The 12083-nt window shown below is 56.0% G+C and overlaps 5 protein-coding genes across 5 annotated transcripts; 2 read left to right on the top strand and 3 right to left on the bottom strand.

Annotated features, from left to right (window-relative positions):
- Positions 1 to 1700: 1700 nt before the first annotated feature.
- Positions 1701 to 2253, top strand: PG986_006553 (uncharacterized protein; the record flags this gene model as incomplete). Its single annotated transcript, XM_066842775.1, has 2 exons — positions 1701 to 1803; positions 1892 to 2253. 2 exons carry the CDS (start codon positions 1701 to 1703, stop codon positions 2251 to 2253), a joined length of 465 nt encoding a protein of 154 aa, XP_066702637.1.
- A 152-nt stretch (positions 2254 to 2405) lies between these two features.
- Positions 2406 to 3452, bottom strand: PG986_006552 (uncharacterized protein; the record flags this gene model as incomplete). The annotated part of the gene is made up of 1 exon (XM_066842774.1): positions 2406 to 3452. One exon carries the CDS (start codon positions 3450 to 3452, stop codon positions 2406 to 2408), a length of 1047 nt encoding a protein of 348 aa, XP_066702636.1.
- A 397-nt stretch (positions 3453 to 3849) lies between these two features.
- On the bottom strand, positions 3850 to 4155 carry PG986_006551 (uncharacterized protein; the record flags this gene model as incomplete). Its single annotated transcript, XM_066842773.1, has 1 exon — positions 3850 to 4155. One exon carries the CDS (start codon positions 4153 to 4155, stop codon positions 3850 to 3852), a length of 306 nt encoding a protein of 101 aa, XP_066702635.1.
- Positions 4156 to 4668: 513 nt separating this feature from the next.
- Positions 4669 to 7983, bottom strand: PG986_006550 (Glycoside hydrolase family 3; the record flags this gene model as incomplete). The annotated part of the gene is made up of 8 exons (XM_066842772.1): positions 4669 to 6567; positions 6626 to 6747; positions 6804 to 6907; positions 6968 to 7107; positions 7163 to 7275; positions 7335 to 7618; positions 7704 to 7821; positions 7878 to 7983. 8 exons carry the CDS (start codon positions 7981 to 7983, stop codon positions 4669 to 4671), a joined length of 2886 nt encoding a protein of 961 aa, XP_066702634.1.
- A 1348-nt stretch (positions 7984 to 9331) lies between these two features.
- On the top strand, positions 9332 to 11662 carry PG986_006549 (uncharacterized protein; the record flags this gene model as incomplete). Its single annotated transcript, XM_066842771.1, has 1 exon — positions 9332 to 11662. One exon carries the CDS (start codon positions 9332 to 9334, stop codon positions 11660 to 11662), a length of 2331 nt encoding a protein of 776 aa, XP_066702633.1.
- Positions 11663 to 12083: the final 421 nt, after the last annotated feature.

Genomic DNA, 12083 nt, shown 5'->3' with positions numbered 1-12083 from the left:
TCTCCATAAACCCCCACCCATAGACGTCGTATCTATTTGAGTGAGAAGTCAATCTACAAATCAGATGGGGCGGTGGTTGATTATAACAGTACTGTGCTTCCATTAAATGGCGTGAGATGGGGGGTATCTGACAAAGCTCTCTCTCTCTTTCTGTATTCCCCCAGCACGTAGAAACGCAATCTATCCTGCGTGCCAGCCAATGTCACGGATGCGGCTAACCAATAGCAAGGGCTCATACAAGCCGTCCTTCGAGACGGACTGGATCACGTAGCTGTGGAGATTCTCTATGGTATTGGAGGAGATAGGTGCAGCAAAAGGAGGCCGAATTACCCGCTGACGGACAGCTAAAAAAAAGGTAGATGCCCGGGCAGCATGAGGGGTGTTTGGACGGGCCGCGCCGATACCCCATGACAGTCACTTTCACTAAAACATTGGCTTTTCAGCGTGTCGGGTTTATTTTTATTTATTGTTTTTCTCTCTTTCTTTTTGTTTTGATCTACGTCATTCAATTGGTCTGTCGAACGCTGGCTGGGATCATGAAGACGTTGCTCAATACAGATGGGGTTGCGAGCACGTTGAATTGGAAGGGTTGTCAGCCTGGTCACAAATTGGGGCAACCCAAGAGCGTTCATTGACTTTGGCCGCAGCATCTCCCAGGGCCTGCTTGCCAACCAATTCATACACTGACGGAATACTCTCGGATACCATACCCGTTTGTTTACATGCTGATAGATACGGCGTATCACGAGATATGCCTCTGCAGCAAGCGAGCCAAGTTGTCAGCTTACTCAGATCGCTTAAGACGGGAATATCCCCAGCGACCCACGCCGGAGTATGTTTCCCCAAAGCTGCGGGGGGCATTGAGGTTACCGTTCGAATGTATCAACCCTACAGAGCCTTTCATATTTACGGACTCACATGCATTTAAATTCCCGACCCAGACGTATGCAAACACAGAGGTCGACTGCGTCTATGCTACACAGTAACCAATACCTACTGCTCATGAAGCAAAGGCGGCCGAGAAATCTGCCAAGATCTACAATGAGCGGCAATAAAGCGTCCTGGCGATATTGTTCACGAACGGTGCCCCCTTTATCTGCCACAGTTAAAAGAGAAGGGAATCCCAGAACACAATACAACATTCCAGTACTCGGAAAAATGACCATTTCTTTCGTAGTAATGAAATGACTCAAATCTGCCAAGTCTAGAATTTGATTTCCATTATCAACATCTAAAGCTCCATTGCGTGCAAAACCCCATCGGGGTCGCAAGAAACGGCCGAGTGTGGCTTCCGGAGGGCAGCTAATCTGCCCAACGTCTGTCTACCTACAGCTGTCGCAGCACTGCCGGGCATGCGACTACCGTGTCGGTGTCGATTTCAACCACACCAAGCCGATGCCAGCCAGTGACGAGCTGTGCGAGTTGCTTTCTTCTTCGTCGTGCTTCCGAGGTCTGCTTGCTTGGTACCACGAAATTGACCGGGTGATCATGACACCGGTAGTACACAAATGAGGGGGATTCTGCCAGGTCTTGTCGGCTACTAATCCGAGTCGCACTTTCTAATCAACAAACGTTGATCCGACAAACTTCTCTCATCCAACTGAGAAAGAAAGTGCAGAGGGTCAGTCAATATAACGGGGTCCCGTTCTTCATCGAGGATTTGCGAACATAACCAAGATTCCAACCAGCAATAACCCAACATGGTTTCTTTCCAAGACGCCCTGGCCGCAGGCAAAGTCACCACCGAGCAAGCCCACCAACTCTTCGATAGTCTCGACACAGTAAAGCCGAGCGAGCTGAGAGGTATCTGGAAGGGATCCGAGTTCCCCACCGGGTCGAGCAGCGACGGCCTCCTTACGGCGTCCGGCTGGTTCGGGAAGCGGTTCACCAGCGACGACCACGTCGATCCCCTCGTTTGCTATTCGAAGAGGAGCCCGGGGGGCTGGCGGCGTAGGAGTTCAAGACGAGAGCGGTGATGAGGGGCTCTACGCGGCCGACCCGCCCAAGGCCACGGCGCTCTTCCTTCAGGGCGCGTACATGCCGAACCACCAGGCCGAGTGCGAGACCCAGGAGCCGGGGGCCCGGCTCCGGCCCGTCGCGTACCGGGGCGTCGTGACGGCTAGCATGATTTACAACCAGCTGCCCATCATCGACCACTTCCGCCCGGTCGACGACGACACGCTGCTCGGTGTGATGGACAACCCGCAGGCGCCTGGGCCCCCGTATTTCTTCGTACTTCGCCGTCATGGGTAGGAATCTGGAGGCTGAGCGGCGGTTACGGGAGTGAAGGAAACCGTTTTGTGGATACTGTGCCTCGGGTTTGAAGGTCATGATCAGGTCGACGTATATGCCGCATAAGTCCCAACACCTCGAGGCAATGCCATCCACCTCTCAGAAGCTAACACTTAATTGGATTGACGGAAATTGAATATCATCTCTCGATGGGTAGATTTCTCCTTACCAAATTTTACAGTCAAAAAGGCCATAGCAAAATCGACAATGTGGTAAAGAGTAAAGCAAACATTGGTTATGATGCCACCTCCTGATCCACCTCCTCCTTCTTTCTCCACATCATCGAGGGACGGCGGTGGACCATACGTGAAGATGACGCCGACTCGACCCAGCACTTGTTTGATCGCGCCAAGTTGCTCCTCGTCTAACCAGCGGGATGCCTCGTTGTACCTGGCTTCCCGCCGCATACGCGGGGCGTCCGGCCGGAGGTGCACGCTGCGGAGTCTCGAAAGCGGGCGCCCCGCCTGCCGCGGCCGTATTTCCTCGGCGAGTTTCTGAAACTGCACGACCATGGCTTCTGCGTAATACTCCGGGTAGCGCCTGAAGATCTCGGTCATGCTGTGTTGGAACTGTGACCAGGCGTCGCGCAGGTCCAGCCGCTCCAGGTTGGGTGGTAGCACCGACGGCAGCGAAATGTACTGGAGTTGCTCGGAGGAGCCGAACAGAAGCTGGATGTCGACGCTCAGGAACCGGAGCTTCGGCATGTGGCGGAGGCAGTCGAGGCCGAGAGTATCGTTTTCGTGGGTGGAAGTGCTGAGATGCCTGACGGGGTGGTGCGCGAACCCATCCAGGCGAAGCTCCTCCAAGGTGTCAGCGCGGAGTCGCAGGGCGGTGTTCAGGGTGGCATGGGAATGCGGGTCGAAGGTACGATGGTCATGGTCCATGCGGACGGCGTCCAACGACAGGCGACGCAGGTTCGTGGCCATCTCGCAGGCCGCGTAGAAGTATCCACAATGATAGTTGGCGCTCGAAAGAGTCAATGATTCGATCTTGGGCAGCCATTCAAGGTGGTTGATCCTGGGTCGCGGCTCGGCAAGTTGCTGGGGCTCGCGCTCACGAAATCGGTCAAAGAAGGACTGGAATCCATCGTCGCACCACGTTTCGACGTGCCGGAGCGTGGGCACATTCAGCAGGGCGCAGACCGTGTCAAATGAGACCATGGACGGCCGTGCACATGCGTCATCTCTCCTCTCCTGTAGTGACAGTTCCTGCACCCGCCTAAGTTGGTTCCTTGGTGTCTCATGCACTTGTAGCTGCAAGGTTGTCAGCCTCGGCAGGACGGCCGAAACCGTCGCGTCGTTGCTCAAATACTGCCCAAGGATGTTGTGCACCACTGTGCACGGGTGCTGGTCGCTCGCCTGGAGAAGTATGGTGTCTACTTCTGGGAGTAGACAGAAAAGAGCAGCAAGGAGCCTCTGGCCAACCTGGGTTACTTTGTCGTCTGGCGGACGGTTAGGAGCACCTTCGCTGGAATCCTCCGTCGTCACTTGGTCAGGGTGTCGGCTATTTGAACTCCGAGGTGGTATGGGCAGCCCGGCTATGTCCAACACCTGCCTTTCAAACTCCGCGGTACGTATGGGCACACAGACGTTCCATCTGCTCTAGGGTGGCGTTGGCGAGACGAGAAGAAGAAGACATGATATGAGCGACCTCTTCGTCGTCCACGAAGATGATGATGGTGCGGTACAGCAGGACGCGCGCCTCGACGGCAGCGGACCGGCAAGCAAGGCAAAGACTCCACAGCACCGCTTGTTTATCCAGGAACTCCGGCGAAGGCAGGCGACTGCCGAGCTCCAGTCGTGGGAGCTCAAAGTGACTGGCGATCTGCCATCGGAGCTCCGCTGGCAAAAGTTTCCAAGACATGATATGATGATGGCGATGCTGGTGACTGCCGCATAGGTACAGTTGAAAACCGAGTAAATATGCGTAGTGGGAGATTGGAATGACTCTGGAATCGTGGTTTCGCAGCATAAAAAATGGCTGGACAGGCAACAGGGGAGCATCCGCGGCCCGCCCCTAATCCGAAAAACGCGACGTCGCTGCCCCGCAATCTTCTGGCTAGTCCGATCGTATCCAGATCCAGTCAACGTTTGTTCACCGACATGTACTCAGAGTAGAAACAGCCGCAGCTCTGTGCAGCTCTCCGAAATCGCTAGGGGGAAAAGTGATCACGGCATTAGCAGCATTGGGAACGCAGAAAATACATCTGCAATACAGCTAAGTGGGAATCCGTATTAAAGAGCTTCCGCTGGACAACGTCGCTGGAAAGGGCTTGTATTTCTAGCAAAGCAGACGTGACAATCGTTGGATGGCGTGTCGGTAAGACGTGTAATGTAGAAGGGAACAAGGTGATGACAGATGGCGTTGAGGTGAGTGCTAGTGGCGGGTCCCAACATGTACCCTTAAACACACAGCATAGTCACATTCATACCCGTCTCCGGCGCACTGCCCCCATGCGCCAGCAGAGAGAAGGTGTACTCCCCCTTCTCCAGCTCCCACTCGCCCCACCGGTTGTAGATGGTCAGGTACCGGTCCACGTCCAGCTCCATGCGGGCGACTTGTGTCTCCCCCGGCCTCTAGGTACACGCGCCGGAACGCGACGAGCTGCTTGACTGGCTGCACTACCGACGACACACGCGCCAGCAGATATACCTGAGCCACGAAGCTGCCGGGCATTGTGCCGTTGTTTTGGATGTTGACCGAGAAGGTTATCGTGTCCCCGGAGGTGAAGGTCTTGTCGTTGGAAGTGGTAAGCGTGGTCATATTGTGCAGTCGCTGCTGCTGCTCCTGCTCCAACGATGTAGTAGTACTGATCGATGCGCGGAACTCCGATGCCGCGAACGTGGTATACGAGAGGCCGTATCCGAACCAGTACAGCGGCTCCGAGTCTACATCGAGGTACTTGATCCTGCGCGCAAACCGCTTGAAGTTGTAGTAAACAGGCAACTGCCCAACATGACGCGGCACCGTGACGGGCATGCGCCCACCCGGCGACGCCTTGCCGAACAATGCGTCGGCGATGGCCTGCCCGCCGCTCTGGCCGGGGAAGAAGGCCGACAGCACTGCGGCGCTCGACGCGTAGTACTCCGGGATCGCGAAGGGTCGGCCACCCTGCAAAACGAGAATTACGGGTTTCCCCGTAGCGTACACCGCGCGCGCGAGTGCGCCCTGCGATGGCGTGAAGCCCAGCGTGGCCCGGTCCCCGCTCTCGCCGTCCGAGTTCCAGGCCGCGCCAACGGCAAGGACGACGAGGTCGGCCGAGGCGGCCATCTGGGCGGCTTGAGCCACCGCATCGTCCCCATTGCGATCGACGAGATTCCAGAAGAGGATCATCTGCGAATTGAGCGACGAGACGTTCTCGATCGTCTTGTGCAGGTTGTAGGCCTGGTACTCGATGCGGATGCGGTACGTCTCTCCCTTGCGGAACGTGAAGGGCGCCGACCCGGGCGGCGGCTGGGTGCTGTTGGCTTGGGCGAAGGTGTACTGCATGATGTTTCCCATGACGGTGCCCGGCTCGAAGAGGGTCTGATCTGCAGTACCATGCGCCATGACCAGATTATCGTCCACGTAGAGCGTTGCGGTCGTGTTGGGACCGACCGCGACTCCGATCCAGCCATCCACGTCAAGGTCGACGGGCGACACGAGCTCGCCTTCCCAGATAGCACTGAAGTTGTTGGACGGGAGTCCCGGCGGTGGGTACATGCCCCAGTCCAGTGCGGGCGCCTCCATTCTCTCGACAGTTTGGCCCTTAAAGTCGGGATCGGCGAAGTACCTTGCCCATAGCCCGCCTTTGGTCCCGTTTGCGGAAAGAAGGTACGGTGGAATTACGTACTGGCCGTTGTATTCCCACGTGTTGGCGCCCCAGCTGGAAACAAGCCCGATCTTGGTGTTGTTCGATGAGTTTGTGTACGCCAGCAGACCCTCCCTCAGTGTCTTGGCGGCGCCGGCCGGGTACTGTCCCCAGGCTCCGGAGTAGTCTCCGTAGTTCATCGTGTCCGTGAAGGGGCCAATCAGGGCGATGCGGCTGATGTTCTGCTCTTGCGACCTCAGCGGCAGCGTGTTGTTCTTGTTCTCGAGAAGTACTATGCTCTTCTGCGCCGCCTCTAGTGTGAGGTCCCGGTGGTCTTGCACGAGATTGAGGGGGTCGGGGCTTTCTTTGGGGATAAAGGGGTTCTCAAATAAACCAAGGTCCCACTTCACCCCGAGCATCCTCCGGACTCGAGATTGGAGTGTCTTCAAGGCCACAGTACCATTGGCAACTAGTCCCTTCGAGGTCTAGATGCAGCATCAGCAAGCGTCTGCAACACATGGGGGAGCTGGGGAGACTCCTCACATTGAGATAGGTTTCCAGAGAGTAGTCGTAGAATTGGAGCATCCCTCCGGCGTTGAACCATTGGGCGATGGCATCGGCCGGGCTGTGGGCCACGTTATGCATGGTCTCGAGCTCGATCATGCCTGAAAGAAGCGGTTAGTATTATGGCAGACAGAAATAGGGTCTCGGTAAGTCAAACCTGTATCATCGGCCATGACGAACCCGTCATAGCCCCAATCCCCAAGCGCCTGGTAAAGCATTGGATGTACATGTGCCGGAATGTCGTCAAACTCGTTATATGCCCTTCATGTTCGCTCAAGAGTCAATTCGGACCCGCGAGACCTAGTACAGCGAGACTCTCACATCATTACGCCCTTTGCGCCTCCCAGCTGGACGGCAGCCTTGAAAGGGGTCAGTAGATCCTGGAGCACTTGTCGGTTCCCGTGGCCCATGAACGGAGCAGCGTTTCTCCCCGACTGTGGTGACCCATGCGCAGCGAAGTGCTAGGCGATGTGAGTTTACCACCCCGCGATAGCAGTAGGTGAGTGGGAGGGGTACCTTCACTACTGGCACCACGGCATCGGGCTCTGCCCACGAGCTGTTTTTCGACAGGCCTGAGGAATACGCAACTCCCATGTGCGAAGTCAGTATCGTATCTTCACCCCATGCCTCTAGACAGAACTTTCAATTAGTGATCACCCGAGAAGGTTTAGAATGGCCATTCCCATACCTTGCATCCGACCCCACCTAGGATCTTGCCCGATATCGAGGACGGGCGAGAAGCAGGCGTGGATGCCGGTCGACCGGGCCTCCTTCGCGATCGCCCGCCCGACGTGGTACACCAGATCGGTATCGAAGCTAGCGGACAGGCCCAGGCTTTGCGGGAACATGGATTGCTTGAAGGACCCCACTCCGTGTAGGCACTCGGCCGTGTGCATCAGCGGGATCTTCAGCCGGGATTTGTCCAGGTTCAATTGCTGTAGCTCGTTGTACTGGGTGGTGTTCAGCGTGTACCTGAATAGGTATTCATCAGCGAGTTGGACCGAGGCAGGGAGAAATAAAGGCTATGGGAAAGACTGGAAATGAGCATTTATCTCACCAGTCGTGCATGACACCGATGGGCGAGCCAGGAGAAAAGCGCATGGTGTGGTCGTGTAATTCATTCTTGGACTCTACTCCAATGATCTCCCCGGCGAACATGAGGTGCACCTGAAGGACTGGACTCTTCAGCTCATTTATACAGTCCTCTCGGCCGTGTTTCCTAGTATCTTACCCAAGTCCTCTATCGTCATGTTGGCGATCAAGGCATCAAGAAAATGGTCCTTCTGGGAGGGGCATATCTGCTGCCCTCTCGAGGCCAACACATCTTCGGGCGACATTGCTGTTTTGCGTCTGCAGCTGAGCGGCTGCGAGCGACCACAGGCAAGAAGTTGTGACAAAGCATCGCATTGCAACCAACACAGGTGTTCACAGGGTGGTAATAGTCGAAAGTGGATGTGTGATAGCAACATATTGAACAACTGATAATATACTTCGAGTCTGTCATGAAGCCCGCCCCCGCCTTCTTCCTCTCGTTGTCGTAACGTTACGGCTGTTAGGACTTGGCCTACGACACAGAAGCGTTATTGGAGATTGCCGACAGTGAGGGGCAAGTGGATACACTGCGCTCTGGACATATCGGTGATGCGCCGTATGGGAGGTCTGGCAGGTCCTGGTGAGAATGCCCGGGTACGAGAGTGACCTGCCATCTACAGACATGTACCGAGCAACCTAAGCATTGAAGGGCACACATCATAAAGATAGGGATGTAACCAAGATGCCGACGGAAGGAGTTGGTCGGCATACAAGACGCCGAAACACCGGTCGGAACTAACCCCGCAGCGTCACTGAAACCTGGGAGCTGACAGACTGGGCATGGCACACACTCCCTAATGCAGGCACTTACATCTACTTATGTCCCCAAAAACATTTTGATCCAAAATAAAAGCCTGAGGATACTCGAAGCTCAATTAAGTAGGTATGTTCTGGTTTTACTTGTGCGAAACCCACATGATTTATGGCAGCCTAACATCCAGGCACTATATATTCGAGCTGTGTGCAATCCATCGCGGGGAGTCAAAAGTGTGCGCTGGCAGCTGGCTGAGCACAAGAGCCGCTGGCAGTTGGCCAGTGCCGCGTACCATGGTTATGGGTTCTCAGGTTCAGACGCTTCCATCGCATTTCGCTAGCAATCAATAGTTCCCATTGGCAGGGATGCGGCCCTGTTAGGGCTGGCAGGCGAGCCTTGTTGGTCGAGGAATGGTGACTTGGCTTGCATTGGCGGACGGGGACTGCCGGGAGAGCCTCTGAGTTGGCGGCATGGCGGTCAAGTTTTAGCTGCTGAGTGCCCCACTACTGCACCTGGGTTCTGACCTGGGCAGGCTGAACGCTGCTAAGCCAGAAGGATTTAGGGGAGTTTAGGGAGAAACTGAGAAACTGGGGGGGGCCGTTTCGGGCTGCTAGTGACTTCATTGGTCCGCCGGCACTTCCCAAAGCAAAGCAAAGTCAACATCAACAATCCCATTCAATTGATGCAAGACAGGACGACGGTCTCGTCAATTCAAGACATTCGACCTTTTTCCTGCGACCAAGCTCGTGCCGCTTTCTCCCTCCGAGCGATGCTCCCTTCCTTGCGCTTGGTCACGATCACCAAAGACAGAGTCTCATCCCCGAAACTGAAATGAAAAGATGGCCCTGCCACCGCCCAAGCCCGCCACCACGCGACCGAGACGGATTTCCCTACGCGCCTCGGCCAAAAACCCGTTGACCTCTGCCCAACCCGCCAACAATGCCCAGCTTCCGAGCACCGTCTCCTCCCGGACTCTGTTCCTGACCAACTTGCGACTTCTCGACTTGGACCAGGAAGAAGATTGGCCAGACTTGACGCCCGCCACCTTCTCCGCCAAGGACGCAGCCGGTGGCCAGAAGAAGCGCATCCAGGCCGTCGAATGGGCCCTCTACCAGCTCTTCAACCTCTGGGACCCCGAAGAGACCTTGAACAAGATCCGGCCTTTCTACCCGCCGCTCGACGGAGTCCAATCCATCAACCTCCGCGCGGCTTTCCTGCGATGCCTGGAGCAAGCCAAAAAGAATGGCGTCCTCGGGCGCGATGCCGTCATCCGAAAGACCATGCTCGACGAGTGCAAGGGCGAGCGCTTCGAAGAAGTTCTGGCCGTCTTCTCTTCCGCCGTCCTGAAGAAATTGGTGGCTGAGCGCGCCCTCAACGCCGGCCAAGACTACCGACCCTCGATTTCCGAAAACATTGCGATCGAGAACTGGGGCTACAAGGGCGAACGGACCGAGCTGAATGGGCTACTAATTGCGCACAAGGCCTCGCTCCGGGCCTTTTTGCGGGACAAGAATGCGGCCCGGGAGCGGTATCGCGATTTTGAGCAACTCCTGACCCGGAAGGACGAAACCATTGCGAAGCGCAGCGAGCAGGTCAAAAGCTTGGCTACCGACGATCCCAACGACCAACCCTCGGAAAAGACGAGGTACAAAGTGCGCCAGATGCTGAAGACGAATTGGACGGGCAACGACCAATGGACCGAAAACATACTCTACGGCGAGAATAGCTCTAGCAAGGGCGGGCTGCTGTCCACCCCGTTTGAGCAGGTGTGGGATGGCGTCCAGAACGGGACACTGACCGATATAGAAGATCAGAGTACGGGCCTGCTTGACCAGCTCGACCAGCGGGTTCAAGTCCAGCGGGAAAGGCTCGAGAAGTGGGACGGTTTCAGGAAGAAGCTGTTCGGTGACAAAGCAGCTGAACCTCGCAAAGCACCTGGGCCAGACAGCAAAGGCATCAATCTGGGCTTTACTGCCCATCTCAAACTGTCGGCTGACAAGATGTCGCCCCAGGACCTCAACAACGTGCACCTGCCACCACCACCACCGCAGTATGCTGAGCTACTCGATAACATGAAGGCGGAGCTTGACAGCGATCTGGCGCGCATCCCCAACTTTGCCAGCTTGGTGAAGAACCGATCTACGGCTAACGCACATCGCGCACAAGAACCGCCAGAGCCGCTATCCGACCTGGACGAGTGGGAGAACGAACTAGAACGTGAAGCCAAGCTGTCCAGGCCGCCCGCGAATCGACACGGGTCGCGTTTGCGTTCGCCCAAGAAGCGTCCTGTTATTCGCACGCACACGATGAACATCAGGCCTCCGATTGAAAGCAGCGACGATGAAGAGGAAGAGGAAGAGGAAGAGGACGAAAGTGAGGGAATGGAGACGCCACGCCAAGACCGCCACGACTCCATGCCAATTAGTCGCTCTTCTGTGACCCCTGACCAAGAGGAGCACGAGGAGGAACAACAGGGAAGCATCAAGATGCTCCGATACTCACCTCCACTCTCACCTCCGCGTTCGCAATCCCCAGAGCTGCTGGGGAGTGAACCTAGGTCAAAGAAGGAACCGGCCCCGGAAGAGCTAACAGCACCAGGCCGAGCTCCCTCTCCAACACAACTCATGGCTGACCAGATTCTGGCATCCATGTCCAACGCTTCACCATCGCCCCTGAAGAAGGCCCGACACACGCTATCGTTGACGGAGCGGACCCGCATGTCGATGTCGCGAACACCCTCCTTTGAACCCGACTGGGACGAGCCTGATACCACACAACTGCTATCGCCGACACCCAGACCTAGGGTTAACATCCAGGCTTTGAGCGGCGATCAAGCAGATGCCTCCGCATCAGACGATCCCGAGGACCTGGTCGCGCGCACGCGCCGATCGATGCAGGGTTACGAAGCCGCGCGTCAGAAGGCGCAGCTGGAGCGCCGGCGGTCGGAACGCAAGAGCCGGATGGAGACGCCAAGGAAAGCAAACACCTTCCCCATCATGGAAGAGGAGGGGTGTGATGAGGCTGATCAAACGACGATCATCGAGGAGCTGCTGGAGCAGGGGGTGGACGATATGGAGCTCGTGTTCCGGAGCCGGCCCAAGATGCGGATGAGCCCGGCGCCGAGTCCGGGAAGGAGGTGGGATTCGGAATTGTACGATGATGGCGAGTGAGAATGACGAGTGAGGATGTTGGTGCTCACTTCCTTCGACGTGTTCACGAGTTACTGTACTGGGGATACATGTATCAAAAGCAAGCATAGCATTGGCGTAGAGGATTTTGGTATGGGACGAATAATCAGATTGTTCAAACAATGGAAAGGAAAAGGAAGTCCAAACAAGCTACCCTACTGCGTGCCAACCGTCTGATCCGGACCTCATCCGAAGCGGGCCATGCGACGCTTTGATGAAGTCTTGACCTAATCGCAATCAAGTATAGGCCCACAGACATCTGGGATCTGACGGGGATGGTTCCGAGAGTCTATTTTCAGCTCGCCTGGCTGTGGCCCGATTGGGACGAGTAACAAATCAACTCGCGTCGCCACTGTGATGGATGGACTTCAGATTCTTGGTGTTTACTTAACCCTCTGCAACA

This window comes from Apiospora aurea (assembly GCF_038362705.1).
Source record: "Apiospora aurea strain CBS 24483 chromosome Unknown utg000004l_segment0_segment0, whole genome shotgun sequence".
Taxonomy (NCBI): domain Eukaryota; kingdom Fungi; phylum Ascomycota; class Sordariomycetes; order Amphisphaeriales; family Apiosporaceae; genus Apiospora; species Apiospora aurea.
Note: the sequence above shows the minus strand (reverse complement) of the source record. Positions and strands in the feature narration are given on the sequence as shown.